General features: G+C 54.2%; 1 protein-coding gene and 1 pseudogene across 1 annotated transcript; one reads left to right on the top strand and one right to left on the bottom strand.

The window, feature by feature from the left end:
* Positions 1–508: 508 nt before the first annotated feature.
* Positions 509–3,512, bottom strand: LOC783289 (septin-6-like; annotated as a pseudogene).
* An 11,985-nt stretch (positions 3,513–15,497) lies between these two features.
* ACTRT2 (actin related protein T2) lies at positions 15,498–16,913 on the top strand. The gene is given in 1 exon segment (NM_001038115.1): positions 15,498–16,913. A coding segment is annotated over 1 exon segment (1,134 nt). The 5' UTR covers positions 15,498–15,690; the 3' UTR covers positions 16,825–16,913.
* The last annotated feature ends 233 nt before the right edge of the window (positions 16,914–17,146 follow it).

The raw sequence follows: 17,146 nt of genomic DNA, 5'->3' as shown, positions 1-17,146 counted from the left end.
CACCAGCTGATCCTTCCCGGTCTCGGGCAGTAGGTCTGGCCAGGTGCTCGCTGTGTCCACCAGCCAAGCTGTGTTTCCTGAGCAGTAAGGTGGTTATCCGGAGAAGGCAATGGCACCCCACTCCAGTACTCTTGCCTGGAGAATCCCATGGATGGAGGAGCCTGGTGGGCTACAGTCCATGGGGTCGCTAAGAGTCGGACACGACTGAGCGACTTTACTTTCACTTCTCACTTTCATGCATTGGAGAAGGAAATGGCAACCTACTCCAGTGTTCTTGCCTGGAGAATCCCAGGGACGGGGGAGCCTGGTGGGCTACCTTCTATGGGGTCGCACAGAGTCGGACACGACTGAAGCGACTTAGCAGCAGCAGCAGCAAGGCGGTTATCAGCCCTGAGGGAGGTGGGCAGACAAAGCACCAGAGAAGGGGGTTGGGCCTGCAGTTTTCTCTGTGTTGGGTTAGGAAACCCCAGGTAGTTTGAGCCCAACCCCAACTACTTAGCACTAAGACCTCAGACCCTCAACCCTGGCTCTGCCCAGAGAGGCTGCTCCTGAGCACCCTGGAGGGTCTCCGCCCACCCCCACCCCCCCGCCTTTTTTTTTTTTTTTTTTGAGCATTTCTTTGAATTTTATTGAAAATTGACATGGACATTAGAAAGATATCAAGCTAAACAGTGCTGGGTTTGGGTTATTTCTCCTGGCGAAAAAAGCCCCAGAGGAGCAATGACTGGTCACATTTCTGAGCAAAAAGAACAAAGGGGAAGAAAGGAAGAATGAACCAGATTCTGGAAAACATGCAAAGAGGCTCTCTCAAGAGACACGGGACAGTAGAATGGCAATGGTTGTAGGGCTATATGGGGATGGGCACACTCAAATGGTATTTCAATGTAAGTTAAACCAACGAATTCAGGGCAGATTTATCAACATCAAAGCTCTCCCTCCAGGTCCCACATTGAGCAGAAACCTCTCCCAAAACCCCAACTGGCCTTGGAAGGCTGAATGGAGTAATTTTGCTCTCATTAAGCTTAAACTCCCCCATCTCTCCTTTCCTCGTCTCTTCTTTCCTTTCTCCACCTGAATGTCAGTAGATCCACTCACACCACTTGCTGAGGGGGTCTGCAGAAAGTCTGTGAATGCTGAAGAAGATATGAATGTTGCTTGACTTTCTCATCCATATTTAGAAATGTTTAGTAGTGGCTGTAGACAATCAACCCATTGAACTGGAGAATTGGTGTTTGAAAGGAAAAACAGAAAACTCAAATGAAAAACTTGCAAGCAATACTTTCACACCCATAGCTGAGCTCTCCTGCCTCAGTCACTTACACTTGGATGAGTCATCCTGCAGTTGTCTCTCTTAGGTTACATTGGGTCCATTCTCCAGCTCGGATGGATCTTTCCCTGCCTTGTTAGATTAGGACAAGTCACTTCCATATAAAATTCCATGTAATTGGGAGAAAGCTTCTTGCCTGGACACATGAACACTTGTTAAGAGTGTGTGTGTGTGTGTGTGTGTGTGTGCATGCACACATGAACGCGTGCACAATTTGGAGGGAGAAGGTGTTGGTTGGTTTCTGATTTGAGACAATATGGAACCCTAACTCTTCTATTGGAGAAGGCAATGGCAACCGAGTCCAGTACTCTTGCCTGGAAAATCTCATGGGCAGAGGAGCCTGGTGGGCTGCAGTCCATGGGGTCGAGAAGAGTCGGACATGACTGAGCAACTTCACTTTCACTTTTCACTTTCATGCATTGGAGAAGGAAATGGCAACCCACTCCAGTGTTCTTGCCTGGAGAATCCCAGGGATGGCAGAGCCTGGTGGGCTGCCGTCTGTGGGGTCGCACAGAGTCGGACACGACTGAAGCGACTTAGCAGCAGCAGCAACTCTTCTATAATGGTAATCTTCTCCTTTAGACTTAGTGTAGCTGCTGAAGACAAGATTATTAAAAGTTTTTCTTCTCTTTGTCTCTTTTCAGAGTCTGTGAGCCTTCAACCTGGGAGCCCTGAAACTGGAGCAGCTCAGCTGCCATTTTCCTCTGTTTGAAAGCGTCCACTTTGTCATCCAGGGATTTCTTCTTATCCTCCAGCTTCTTCTTCTCACCCTGGTGTAGTTTCTTCAGACGGTCAAGCTTCTAATGCAGCTCTGTCTCTGCCTCTTTAAGTTCAGCTTCTTTCTCTTTGACTCTCTGGACGAAAATCTTTCTCATCTCTTCTTTTTTTTGGAGCTCCTCTAGCAACTCATTCCTTTTGGCCTCATACGTCTCCTGTAAACTGAATGGTTTGCTGTCAGGGTCGGTGTCCTTGAAGCCCACCTCCTCCAGCTTACAGCGGCGGTACAGCTCACAGTGTGGGCCAGGGGTCTGCTCCTGGAGATCCTCCATGTTGCCTCAGATCGGCATATCCTGCAGCTTCATAAAGTCACAGTGGGCTTCATTTTCAACTTGCACCGTGCCCCAGGGATACCACCACACTTTCATCTTCTTACCTATCTTCCGTTCTTTTGTGCTGCCCTTGACAGCAAATGGCAGGTGGGCGTTCACGGTTCTGTTGATCTCTGCTGCTGACTTGTCATCTGTAGGGAACTGGTAGATCTGGATTCCACTGCTGACAAGCTTGCTGGTGATTTTGATTTTGAACTTGGTTAGCTCACTCTTAGAAATGGCATCTGATTTGATGATGATGGGGATGATGTTCCCCTTACTGTCCAGCTTCTTCATAGTCACTCGGTCCAGAGACTTCAAGGAATGACCCATGGGGGCGATGAAGTACAAGCGGGCACGGATGCGAGAGTCATGGTAGGTGTTCAGTACCCTGCAGATCCGCAGCTCCTCCTACAGGTAGGCCTCAAACTGGGCACCGATGAATTCCACGACGGACTCGTAGCTGTCCTCCTTGTTGATCTGGTCCCCGAAGCCCACTGTGTTAACAATTGTCAGCTTTAGCCCCATGTTGCTCTCTTGAAGGTCACAGGTATTGGACCGGAGCTGGACACCCGGCCGTGTGTGTGTGGTTGGCTCCCCCCGACCTTGGTGTTGAACAGGGTGTCCATGAGGGTGGACTTGCCCAAACCTGTCTCTCCCACCCACAGGATGTTGAAGCAGAAGCCCTGGCTGACTTATTCACCAGCTGGTTGGGCAAGCTGTCAAACCCCACATGTCTAGCCAGGGGACCATTCGGCAACCTTCACCCACCTGGCGAGCTATATCGGTCACTGCCATCGCTCCTGCGTCTGCCAGGGCTGCCATGGGCGCCACCACAATGAGAGCTAGAGCACAGGAAACAGCCAGGGTCTCCCTCTTGATGGGCCCATAATGTTTATTTCTACAAAAATCTTGTCTGAGATCCTGGCAGCCTAGATCTGTGTGGCTGGTGCCTAGAGTCTGACACTGCTGGGAGACAGTGAGATGTGACGTGGGACTGAGACGGGTTGGGGGGACCACCTCCCTCTCCTGAGAGTGCCTCCAAGATGCTCCAGGGCCTCTACCACCCAAGCCAGAGATGAATTCTGACAGGAGAGAATGCCTTTTGGGTACCTTTTAAGAGAAAGCCCCATAGATTCTCTTAAAAAGAAAAAGAAAGGTAAGTCAGGACTGGGGAAATGGGTCATTTTAGAAAGGCAAGCTGATGAGTGTTTTGTCCCCATGACATTCTGAGACTGTGGGAAAGCTGCTGAGAAGTGTGTCCACTGGCTCCGGGCACCTGCAGCCACTTCCAGACAGCTCCTGGAAAGATTGCAGCTCACATACGGGATGCTTTTTGTCACCAGTCATGACACCTGTGTGTGTGTGCTCAGTCATGTTCTTTTCCGTGCGACCCCTTGGACTGTAGCCCTCCAGGTTCTCTGTCCACAGGATTTCCCAGGCAAGAATACTGGAGTGGGTTGCCATTTCCTCCTCCAGGGGATCTTCCCGACCCAGGTATCTAACCAGCGTCTCTTGCGTCTCCTGCACTGGCACCTGTGTTTATGTAACGCCAACAGACGGAGGCGTGTTGTAACTACACAACTGCTACACAACTCAGACCTCTGACGTCATTCTGTGAATCTTCCCCCGATGTTGTAACAAACCCCCAGAATGTGGGGACAGGGGCTTAAAACAACAGAAATCTGCTCTCTCACAGTCTGGAGGCTGGAATTCTGAATCCAGCTGTGGTCTGGGCTGGGTACTTCTGGGGGGCTCTGAGGGGCTACCTGCCTCAGGCCTTTCCTAGCATCTGGTGGGGCCACAGACCTCAGCTTGTAGACATGTCACCCCTGCTTCGGTGATCATGCGTCTCTCCCTGTGTGTCTCTGGTTTTCCTTCTTCCTGGGACATCAATCATTGGAATTCTGGTCCATTCTAACCCAAGATGATCTGACTGCTTCTGCGAAGAGCCTGTTTCCAAACAGTCATATTCTGAGGTTCTGGGTGGCCTTGAATCTGGGCCGACACTGACAAAATACAGTGTTTGCACATCCTTCAGAACTGAGCCTGGATTCTATGGCCAGTCTCAGCCACCCATCCAGTCTCTTGGGATCATCTCCTGGTGGCCCTGGCTGTCTTCCTGATGTGTGGATGAGGCAGGATGGGGGTTATGCGGAATGGGGGCTCCCTCCTCAGATGGGCCTCAGCCTCCTACCATGACAGGGACCATGCCATGGGGCCCCAGAAGATTCTCAGGGGTGGCATGGGGGACTGCGTGTGCATCAGGATGCTTCCATCTAGAAATCTGAGCTGTGGGTAGGGACGAGCATCGTCAGAGAAGGGGCTTGTGAGGAAGCAACCTCGCCGTGGACAAAAATCCTTTCACCTGGAGTCAAAACTCCAGGAGAGGATAAATCGTGTTCCCTCCTTGTCTGGCTTCAGCACCGATGCCACTTATAGTATGAAAAATGCTGGTGAGAGGGCTGGAAGCAGCACATGGTAAAAAGGTTAGTCCCAAACTTTGGGCTCCAGCCTGTCACCCTGCCCCCACCCGGAACACAAAGCCTTTTCTTTCTCCAGCTGGAAATGCGCACGGCCCATGAATGCAAAGAGCTCTTTCAACATTAGATTTTAAATTATTTGAATTAAATCTGGGATCCTTCCGGGCCCTGTGCGCTCCGGGTTATTTATCACTGGCTAAATGCAGAGGTCTGCCGGGCCTCTCCAGGGACGGCCCCCACTTAGATGCTGCCTCTGAAATGTTATAAACTATTTAAAACCGAAAGCCTGGCTGTGTCCGGCTGGCGGGGCGCGCACAGAGCCTGCTCTTCCGAGCTCTTCGGGAAAACGAGCGACTCACCACTCTGCACACTTGTTCATTTGCTCTGCTTTTCCTCTGGGTAATCACTTTAATACACTTGAAAATAAACCTTGTCCCCACTGAGTCAGGGTGATTTTTTTCCCCCTATTTAGCAAACATTGATTTTTTTTTCCTCCCCCCTGGTGTCCTGCTTGCATGAAGCTAACAAGCCTCCTTTGTTCCTGCGCCCCGGCCCCGCCCCCGCCACCCCCACCGCCCCAGATCTTTCTATTGGCGGTTCCAGCAGGGCACCGGCAGGGGGCGAGAGACCCCTTGTCTGAGGGCCACGTGGGTGAGGGGGTGCCAGGCAGCTCAGAGACTCCAGGGTCAGGAAGCAGGGGGTGGGGTGGGGTGTGGAGGGAAAGATGTCCCCTAGGTCCCGCGGGATGTCCTAGATCAGGAAGGAGCATTCTGAAGCAATAAGAAGCAGCCGTGTCAGAGTTTTACATAAGCTACGCTGCCAGGGAGGGGTCCAGAAGAGGCTGTGCCCAGCTGGGGTGTTCCTGCTGGTTGACCTGTGTCCCCCGCTCTCCCAAAACAGCCACACACTGCTTTCCACTGAACTCCATTAGTGCCCTGAGTGACCAGCAGAAGGCAGCATCTCTGCTGAGCTGAGTGGGTCTGCACTGGCAGCTGGTGACCTTCCCTCCAGTCCTGGTGCTCTGGTCGGTGCCCAGGAGGGCAGCCTCCAAGATGGCCCTCAATGACCCCTTCTCCAGGCACCCCTCTTGCTCTGCCCTGGGCTGACTCACTCTGACCAACAGGAACAGCAGGGGGCGTGATGAGACATCATCCCGAGATCAGCTTAAAGAGAATGATTCTGTCCTGGGTGCCCACCCCCAACTGCTTCACTAAGAGAAGCCAGCTGCTGTGTCATGAGGCTTCCTGGGATGGGGCCCAGGTGATAGTCTGAGGCCCGCTGACGACTACATGGTGAACTGGGAGCTGGAGCCCTTCTCACCTCCCCATCCACCCTTCAGATGTGACCACAGCCTTGCCAGCAGCTGAATGGCCATGTGATGAGGGCCCAAGCCATGGCTCCGGGTGAGCCACGCCCAGATTCCAGCCCCTGGAGCTGCGAGGCAAGACACGTCTGTTGTGAAAGGCCTTCGGGTGTGGCCCTTTGTCCCTGCAGCTCCAGGAGACTGCATGGCAGGAGCTGCCGGTCTAACCATGCCCCTGCCTCTGATTTTCCACGTGGCAGCTTTACAGCACCTGGACAGGAGAGTGACCCTTTAGGACTCTCTCCGTTGTCCTTCAAAAATGATGCCTCAGGACTTGTCCTGGTCTTCTAGCTTGTTCATTGTATTGACATAGAGTTGCTAGTAGTAGTAGTAGTGTCTTACGATCCTTTTATTTCTGTGGTGTCAGTTGTAACTTTTTTTTCATTTCTAATTTTATTGGTTTGAGTCTTTTCCCAAATGCCCATCAAGAGCTGAATGAATGGTTAAAGAAGATGTGGTATATATACAATGGAATATTACTCAGCCATTGAAAAGAATGAAATAATATGCTTTGCAGCAACATGGAAGGACCTAGACATTGTCACACTAAGTGAAGTCAATCAGTCAGAGAAAGACAAATACCGTATGACATCCCTTATGCTGCTGCTACTGCTGCTGCTAAGTCGCTTCAGTCATGTCCAACTCTGTGTGACCCCATAGACGGCAGCCCACCAGGCTCCCCCGTCCCTGGGATTCTCCAGGCAAGAACACTGGAGTGGGCTGCCATTTCCTTCTCCAATGCATGAAAGTGAAAAGTGAAAGTGAAGTCGCTCAGTCGTGTCCGACCCTCAGTGACCCATGGACTTCGGCCTTCCAGGCTCCTCCATCCATGGGATTTTCCAGGCAACAGTACTGGAGTGGGGTGCCATTGCCTTCTTTTATATGTGGAATCTAAAAATATGATATGAATGAACTTATTTACAAAACATAAACAGACTCACAGACCCAGCAAACAAACTTATGGTTACCATTTGGGATAGGTGGGGGGATAAACCAGGTGTTTGGGATTAGCATAGACACACTACTATATATAAAATAGATAATCATCAAGGACCTGCTTTAGAGCACAGAGAACCCTATTCAATATTCTGTAATAACCTACAGTGGAAAAGAATGTATGTACATGTGTAACCAAATCACTGTGCTGTACACCCGAAACTAACACAACATGGTAAATCAACTCTATTCCAACATAAAATAAAAATTAAATCTAAAAAACGGGGCTGCCGACCCTGGCAGCTTCCCCCCACATTGTAAACACGTGCAGTCTTCCCTGTGTGGTTCCAAGTTAGCATCCAGTCCTCGACCACACCATGGGGAAGGAGAGGGTTGTGTGGGGAACGACTGAGACTTCATTTGTGATAGTTTTTTTTAAATCTGAAAAACGTCAATAACTGAAAAACTCTTAAATGGGAAAGCCTCGTTAGAGATCGTGTGGAGGAATTCGGTCAGTTGGATGACAGGTCACTAAGCAGCACTGAGAAGGTCAAGGCCATGCTCCTCAGGCTTGGGGACAAGGGCACAACACTCCCCGGGGAGGGCAGAATGGTGTGTGTGGCGGCATCTGTTTCGCAGAAAAAGCCTGTTTCTGGGTGTTTCCAGGTGCACTTGTGCCTGGAGAACATCTGGAAGATTTTGACCCAGCAGTGACTGTAGTCACATTTGGAGAAGCACCTGGATTGGCAGGGGTGGGTCCTTCCCAGGGGGCTCAGCAATGAAGAATCAGCCTGCCAGTTCAGGAGATGCAGGAGACGTGGATTCGATCCCTGGATGGGGAAGGAATTGGCAACCCACTCCAGTATATTTCCACTCCAGGAAATTCCATGGACAGAAGAGCCTGGCGGGTTACAGTCCAGGCTATGACTGAGCACACTCATCATCACTTCACATCTTGAGGTGGGGATGTGAGGAAGGGTCTTCCTCTGTCACTTTACAATGTCCGTCGCCTCAATGCTTCCATCAGTGGCCTGTTACCTTTGGAGCAAAGCCAAAAGAATAAAAGCAAAAGGAACAGCGCACATGACGAGGCCATCACTCTTCTACCCCAGCCGAAGGAGCCTCTTAGGCTTGCCAAGCCGACCAGAGGCTGGTTCCAGGGCTGCCTCTGGTCTGCTCACCTCTGCTGCTTCTAATGGTTGCAGGGCCATAGCCCCCTCCAAGCATATGCATTATCTGGAAGGGGACACGTTGGGGCCCTGAAGTTTCCAAGTCCAGGAGGAGAGGGAACAGCTCTGCCTGAAAGCCTGTCTGTGGTTCCTCTGGAGGTGGGTGAGGCTCCTGGCTGCCCCAGCCCCCTCCACTGCTGTCCTCCCCTCTGGCTGCCTCCTCCTCCCTCTTCCCCTCTCCCCTCTGGCCTCCTGGGCAGAGACTCCTGCATCTCAGCACATCTAGGCCTCTCTCTCACCCTCCTCTGTCCAGGATGGAGGCAACTCCGACATGCCCTGTAGTGAGGTGAACCTGCCAGAAGGCTGTGAGGGCTGAGTCGCTGATGGCTTAGGCCCCAGTGACCTTGCCCACAGAGCAATGCTCTTGCTCTCTTCTGTGGTGGGATGGACAGGACGGCCCCTACTATTGGCTGAATGTGTCCCCCCAGTGCCTATGTGGAAGCTCTGACTCCTAGTGCAATGGTATTTGGAGGCGGAGCATTTGGGAGGCAATTAGGGTGAGGTAAGGTCAAGAAGGTGGGGACCCACGATGGATTAGCGCCCTTAGAAGAACAGCAAGAGACCCCAGAGTCAGCCTTCTCGGTCCCATGGAGATACAGCAGGAGCCCGGGAAGCTGGACCTGACAGGATCTTGGATGTCCGACCTCCAGGCTGTGAGGAGTAGATGTCTGCTGTGGCAGCTGTCCAGCCTGGGGTATTCAGTCATGGCCGCCAAGCTGTGAGGGCAGCCCAGCCCCGCCCCCCCTTACCCTGCCCAGGTGGCAGTGCTGGGTCTCTGGACCACCCTGGTCTACACCGGGAAGGCCAGCAAACCTGTGTCCACACTCCTGAGATGTGGGCTTGGGCCACTCAGCATTTCGGATGGCCAACACGCAACTGACACCCCTATCAGGAAAGGTTGCCTTCCAGATCTGCTGAGATCCGTGGGTTCCTTGAAGAGCCCTGGATCTGCTGTAGAGAGGTGTTGTTCTGCTGGATCCAGAACCTTGGTCCCCAAAACCTCAGTCTTGGAGTTCCAGCCTCTCTGTGTCTCCTGCCAGGTGGGGACTGGTCCCCTCCTGCTGGCCACAGAGGTACATGTCCTCTGAGGCTGTGATTGGTTTCAGGGCATCAGCAGTCTAGACACTTACAAGGCTCGATGGGTCAGCTGGTCACAGTGTGACCCAAGGTTCACTGCTCGCCAGCCACAGGTCTCCACCATGCTTAGGAGTAAATGTGGAGATAATGCAGCCAGATGGTAAACTCTCCACCCAACACTCCCACCTACATGAAGAGGCCAGTTGTTACTTTGGAAGGACATGATCAGGGACCTGTCACAACAGCAAACAGGAGGTGACAATGGGGTTGAGTAGGGAGAAGATTAGAAAGGAGAGTGGGAGAAGTGCAGACGTCGGGGGCCAGGGCTGGAGTGCAGGGGTGGGGGACTAGGGTGCAGGAGGCCAGCAGCCAGAGCAGTTCTCCCCTGCCACCTCCTGCTCCTGCAACTAGAGGTGGCTGAAGTCCCAGGGTCTTGCCTGTCTTCCAGGAGGGGACCCCAGACTACCTGGCCCCTTGAAGCCCCCGGAGAAATGCTGGTGGTGCTGGGCCAGGAGCACCAGCAGGAGACTGTGGTCACATAGGGCGCCTCTGTGGGGGATCTGACCAGGCTGACCTCCACTGAAGAGTCTGGAGGCCGGTTCTGACCCTCAGGGAGCCTGCTGCTGGCTCTGCCCTGGTGGGGGGCGGGTGCTCTGGAAACCCCACCTAGAAGGGGAGGGGAGCTGCCCCAGGTGAAGTCTGAGGTCCCTCCACATTCTCCTATCACCACTGCCCACCTCTACCTAGATGAGTGATGAATGAGGAAAGCCCTTGCCCTTGGAGCTGTGGACACACCTACAGGGTCCTACTATGACTGGTGATGAGTGATCAATCTCAGATATTCTCCCATAGCCCTGGGGCACTTGGCCCCTGAGCCAACAGCACCCCCAGTTCAACGCATGACCAAGAGCCCCTGAAATACGAGAGAAACCCCACCACCCAAGAGCCTTTCATGGGCTCCAGATGTGGGGGCTCTGCTTGGCCCCTCTCCAGGGCTCTGATGAAAGCTGCTGGGTTGGCCTGAGCAGTTGTGGCCAGGGAAAGTGAGGCAGGCAGGGTGGGAGGGATGGAAGCCTACGGGTCCCAGCAGGGAAGCACGGACCCCACAGAAGCAGCTCTGCGAGAACTCCAGCACACCGGCAGGATGCGGAGGATACGGACCCCACAGGACAGTCAGACAAGGCATCATGTGAGAAAGTGGGCAGTCGGACATAGATACGGCTCGTCCTCCTTGGATTTTGAAATAGAAAATCCCAAGGAGCATTCCAAGATATGAGCAAAGTGGGGTCACTTGTACTTAATATCTGCTTTGCAATGCTTTTCTTGTGTTTCCCAAATTTTCTGTCCATCCATCCACCAACCCACCCACCTATCCATCATCTATCTAATTATCCATCCCATTTCAAGATTTTAAAAAAATTTTAAGTGCTCAGGACCAGGGTTCCATAAAAGTGAAGGGCAAAAAGTAGAAAGAGTTAGTCACTCAGTCGTGTCCGACTGTTTGCAACCCCATGGACTGTAGCCTACCAGGATTCTCCATCCATGGGCTTTCCCAGGCAAGAACACTAGAGAGAGTGGGTTGCCATTTCCCTCTCCAGGGGATCTTCCTGACCCAGGGACAAAAAGCAGTGGTGGGGGTAATTGGTGGTCTGGCCCCAGACTTCCTCTCCCCTAAACAGATCTGCCTCACTTGACACTTAGTGGGGTCTCCACTAAGCCATGCTGAACCGTGGACAGCCCCACCGAGGGCTGCTTTACTAAGGTCCTCAGAGCATGTCAGCTCGGTGCCAGTTCCTTCTTATGCTCCACCAACACTGGCTTTCACTAGTGTCATGTGACTGACATCCAGTCCAGGTTAATGAGCCAGCCTCATGGGAGTCTGAGAGAGGAGTGATCTAGGGTGTTGCTCCTTTCCCAGCTGGCTTGAAGAGAACAACAGAGCAGATAGGACTCCTGGGTGCCATGCTGAAGCTCAAAGTTCACCAAGAAAGGAGGTGGACAGCAAGACTGGATGCACAGCTCAACTACTAAGAAGGGGAAGGTGGGTGGAAGGGCAGGAGGGAGGGGAGAAGGGAAGATAATTACGCAGGAGACTGGGTGGATGAATGGATGGAGTTGGTGAATGAGTGTGTGGGTGGGTGAAAGGGTTGGTGGGTAGATGGATGGTGGATGGGGTAGGTGAATGGATAGACGGATGGAAGAGTGGATGGTGAATTGGATGAATGGGTGGGTGAGTGGGTGAATGGATGGATGGGTGGGTGGGTGGATAGATGGAGGGATGGATGGTGGATGGAAACCTGGATGGGTGGATAGGTGATACAATTTCCATCTAAGAGATTCAAAGGGACTAGTCTCCCAGGAAGAGTGCCTGGGTCCCTGGGCTCCTCTGGGAATGCCTGGGACAGAGCAGTGGAAGAGAAGTCATCCTTGGGCAGGGGGCTGTACTCCCACAAGCTCCCTCCAACACATCCACCATTCTCTTTCTTGCATAAGCAGTGACTGTCTTGCCATCTACAGAGTCCTCCTGTTCCTTCAGGTTGGCAGCTGACACTGGTCCAGACCTTCAGCAAGCAGGGTCTGGCCACCAGATGTCAGCCAGCTCCAATGAGCTCAGTCTGCTGGTCACTAATTGGCTAAGACTCTGGGCACTGGTAGCAGAAGGAACGAGGGATGGCAGGACAGACGAGGCCCTGGCCCAGGGCTCAGCTGGCCTAGGCTCAGTAGCCAGAGCAGTGAGCAGCAGGGTGCCCAGCAGATCCAGGGTTAGCCATTCCCAAGGTCTAATGCCTGGCAACTGCCCAAGGCTGCCCAGTTGCTGTCCAACTCCCATTGAGGGCATGGGCTATGTGGGGGCTGGGGGGATGCTGCTGGGTGTGACCACTGGAGCAGAAACCAGACCAAGCTTTCCTTCACAGGATGGAAGTGTGCTCTGCAGAGTCACCATGGTGTGAGCCTTGTCTCACGGAGGGAGATGGAGTCATGGCCAGTTCTCCCGTAAACTCAGTCAAGTGATTTATGAGGCATGGCTGGCACGGGTTGGGGACAGGGCGGCCCTGGACAGAGGCTTCTGACTGGAGCTGGAAGAGGGGCACCATCTGGGATTAATATCAAACACAACCCCACAGTGACTGCTCAGAGCATCGCAGCCACCGAAGGGGCTGAGATAGCTGCGGCCATCCATGAGGACATGTGCACCGAGATACCCATGGCCCCTCCCCGACGTCCAGACCAGGTGGCTGGAGGGATGGGCGGCAGACAGGGAGGAGGAAGGAGGGCTGGATGGAGCCTTCTGGGCACCTGGGCAGCATGAGCTGGAATTTCTGCCCGGAGGGGAGCTTGAAACCAGCAGAACATCACATAGCTCATAAACCCACCGATTTTCCCAGTGACCACATGGTGTCACCCCTCAGAGAGTAGCCTGCTTCTTGGCAGTAGGGTCTTCCTGCCTCTCTCCAGGTGATGGACAATCTGTTAGCAGGTCAGACACTTTCAACAGTGGAGACAGAAGCCTTCCCAGAGCCTGGGACCGCTGAAACAACACACCCAGGAGTGCGACAGGGGAGCTGAGTTCCTGCTGTGGTCCTTTCAGCCACATGCAGAGGCGAGTACTGCAGGGGTCCACTCTGCAAGGCATGTGGCCCCCAGTGGTCATGACCATCGTGGGTGGTCAGGAGTGAGAGAGTCTCAGATCCAGGGCAGAGGGCTGTTTGACTCTCAGGCCCAGCGGGGCGGGGCGGGGGAGTGAAAACATTTAGGAAGCGGAGTCCTGGATCTCCTTAGACAGCTTCACTTGGAGACACGGCCTCGCGGCGAACCCAGCCGTCACAGCTCTCTCCTTGAGGGTCTGAGTTTGTCCGGGATGGGCAGGTTGATGGAGGGATGGACCACTGCCCACTACAGGTCTGGCAATGGTGGGAGGACCTGGACCTGCCAGGCAGGCCATCGTGCACACTGGGCCTTTGGAGATGGTGGGGGCAGTGCGGTGTGTGTCTGTGGATCTGAACCGGGGCGCTGGCCTGTGCATCGCTATGCATCATGCTGTGTCATGCGACCTCAGAACACCACCACCCAGCTGGTCAGTCCAAGCTCTCATGAGCATTTGTCCTCCCTGGCTCTGTTCCCCCACAAATGCCCACACCCCCGCCAGCCCTGGGCTCCCAGGACACAGCTCAGCCTTGGCATTTGACCTCTGCACCTATCATGCTTATATCACCACCCATGTGGGCCACTTTTAGGGCCAAAATCTAGAAATCTTGAGGTCACACTCCTGATTCAGCGTGGAGTGTTTGGCAATAATGGGAAAATTCTAGCAAAGCCTGAGAACCTGAGTGCACTGGGCTTTGTGACCCAAGCAGGCTGGAATCCCCAAGACACTGCATTCTCTGCCCATCCCCGGCCCAGCAGCCTCCAGGCACACAGGCTCCGTCAACATGAGAGCTTGCATCTTTGAGGTCCCCACAGTTCTGGGCTGTGTGGCTGGGGGCGGGGCGTCACCCACCATCAACCCCGAGTGCGTGTGATTCTGTCCTCAGGGGAGAATCTCAGTGACACCAAGTCTCTACTGATCCCTCCCAGGCTCAGCACTGGGGCGCCCACAAAGCTGGTCTACACGATACGTCTACAGCACACACCCACACCGTGCATCGACACTACGTGACTAGCACCTATTCCCTTTTTGCTGGTGGCGGTGGGGGGAGGTGCTTCCTTTATGGCTCAGCTGGTAAAGAATCCACCTGCAATGTGGGGGACCCGGGTTCAATCCCTGGGTTGGGAAGATCCCTGGAGAAGGGAAAGGCTACCCACTCCTGTATTCTGGCCTGGAGAATTCCACGGACTGTATAGTCCATGGGGTCACAAAGAGTCGGACGTGACTGAGCGACTTTCACTTTCACTTAGAAGGGTCAGCGAGACACATAGAGAGGGCCACCCATGGAGGTGGGGGTCTGGAAGGGTGGTGGTCCCCTGAGAGAGCATTCAGGAAGGGGAAGGAGCCTGCAGAGGGGAGGGGGGTGGTGATTGTGGAAGTGACAGAATGTCAAGTCAGCATCCTGTTCACCAAGATTGGCTCCACCCTTGTCAAGAAAAAGTCAACCCTGGGTCCCAGGTCTGTGCTCCCTTCCAGATTGCTCTCCCAGCTGGAAACAGCCCAGGGTGTGAGCTTGGGGCTTTGGGACCAGGTGGCCCCCATCCAGCCCCTCGTGGGCTTGGCTAAACCTGCAGCCTTGCCAGCCTCGATGACCTGGTCACTTCTGACTATGCTTCAGTGGGCTTGGCCAACTGTGTCACAGACCAGTAACAGAGATGTCTCAGGCTTTGATCAGGGCTGCCCCACCATGAAACCTCAGACATCTGTCTTCACAGGTCATTGGGTTCCCAACATCTCAACCACTGGATACTGTTTGTGACAGTGCTTCTGGGGCTGCAGAGGGCAAGGAGGGGCCCTGACATCAAACTAGAGCAGGGACACATGTGCCTGGAGAGAGAGCTATTAGGCCCAGAGGCCTCTGCTTAGCAGCTACCCTGTGAGACAGGGTCAGGGCTCATGGGGCAAAGAAAAGAGAAATCTCCAAGAGCTTCCTGGAAGAGTCTGAATTCCAAAAGGACATTCTGAATGCCTGTGGTATAGGAGGCTTAGGCACTGCCCCTCCCACCTGGACCTGCGCCAGGTGCTTGGTCATCCCCTTTAGCAAAGTGGGTGTCTGTCACCCTCCAGACAGCAGCTCCTGCCAGACAGAGGGCCAGAGACACCAGTTTTATGGGCTGGCCCTGGCTGGGCTGCTCCACTGGCTCTAAGGCCAGTGGGTCACAGACCCGCAGGAATGGCTAGGCTTCCTATCTGGAGTCTCACCAGTTGGGGCAGGGGAGGTGTGTGCAGAGACTCTGGACCCCCACCCCCAAAGGCCCTCTGATGTTGGCCGAGGACAATCGTTACCTTGGCTGGATTGTTACATATGGGCCGTCATCTCTGAAAAGGCCTCAGCAGCCAGGCTTCCTGAGAGGAGAGTAGCTCTGCGAGGTGGAGATGGAGAGTTCTTGGGAACCGGCCGTCTGCTAGCCCCGCCTGGGAGACACCCCAAGACTGTGGAATCCTGTGCCTCAAAACTTCTAGAGGAGCCTCGTATGTCACAAAGTGGCCTGAGGGGCTTCCAGCTTATTTGGGGGGAGCGCAGATGAGGATGCTGCAGGCATGTTTGACCCGCACATATTAGACTCCCCAGCGGTGATTTTTGACAATGGATCCGGGCTTTGCAAGGCAGGACTATCTGGAGAGATTGGCCCCCGCCACGTTGTCAGCTCTGTCGTGGGACACCCCAAGTTTAAGACGCCTTTGACAGGGGCCAACCAGAAGAAGTACTTTGTGGGGGAAGAGGCCCTGCACAGGCACGAGGTCCTGCAGCTGCACTACCCCATCGAGCGCGGCCTGATCACAGGCTGGGAAGACATGGAGAAGCTCTGGAAGCACTTGTTCGAGTGGGAGCTGGGAGTCAAGGCCAATGACCAGCCGGTGCTCATGACAGAGCCCTCGCTGAACCCCAGGGAGACCCGGGAGAAGATGGCCGAGGTGATGTTCGAGAGCTTCAACGTGCCCGCCTTCTACTTGTCGGACCAGGCCGTGCTGGCCCTCTACGCCTCGGCCTGCGTCACAGGCCTGGTGGTGGACAGCGGGGACGGGGTCACCTGCACTGTCCCCATCTTCGAGGGCTACTCCCTGCCCCACGCTGTCACTAAGCTCTATGTGGCGGGGAGGGACATCACGGAGCACCTCACCCGGCTGCTGCTGGCCAGCGGGAGGACCTTCTCGTGTGTGCTGGACAAAGCCCTGGTGGACGACATCAAGGAGAAGCTGTGTTATGTGGCCCTGGAGCCGGATAAAGAGCTGTGCCGGAGGCCAGAGGAGGTCCTCCGCGAGTACAAGCTGCCTGATGGCAACATCGTTCCCATCGGGGACCAGCTGTACCAGGCGCCCGAGGCCCTGTTCTCGCCTGAGAAGCTGGGCATCCAGAACCCGGGCCTGTCCAAGATGGTCTCCTGCAGCATCACCAAATGTGACGCTGACATCCAGAAAACCCTCTACGGGGAGATTGTGCTGTCCGGCGGCACCACGCTCTTCCAGGGGCTGGACGACCGGCTTCTGAGGGAGCTGGAGCAGCTGGCCTCCAAGGGGACCCCCATTAAGATCACGGCACCACCTGACCGCTGGTTCTCCACGTGGATTGGTGCCTCCATCGTCACTTCTCTGAGCAGCTTCAAGCAGATGTGGGTCACCTCTGCGGACTTCAAGGAGTTTGGGACATCTGTGATTCAGAGAAGATGCTTCTGAGGGCCCCAAGTCCAGGGCAGCCCTAAAGGTGGGACGTGAGTTCACTGTGTGGCATCCTCAGGATGTTCAATAAAAGACGATGGTGTGGTGTTTGGCTGTGTCAGGCTTGGTTCATTCTCGGGGCACCAGAACAATTTCTGACCCTGGTGGGGAATCTGTTTTCAGTAGTTCCATCCTCTGGCCCCCTTTCTCCTGAGAAAGCCCTGGGTTATGAGTTGAGTGTCCTTATGTAGAGTTTGTGCCCAAAGCAAGGGCCCAGGGCTCCTGCCCAGAACCCGGAACCTGCATTTTAAACATGTGTCTTAGGTCTGTCGGGGCTGAG

This window comes from Bos taurus, chromosome 16 (genome assembly GCF_002263795.3).
Source record: "Bos taurus isolate L1 Dominette 01449 registration number 42190680 breed Hereford chromosome 16, ARS-UCD2.0, whole genome shotgun sequence".
Classification (NCBI taxonomy): domain Eukaryota; kingdom Metazoa; phylum Chordata; class Mammalia; order Artiodactyla; family Bovidae; genus Bos; species Bos taurus.
Note: the sequence above shows the minus strand (reverse complement) of the source record. Positions and strands in the feature narration are given on the sequence as shown.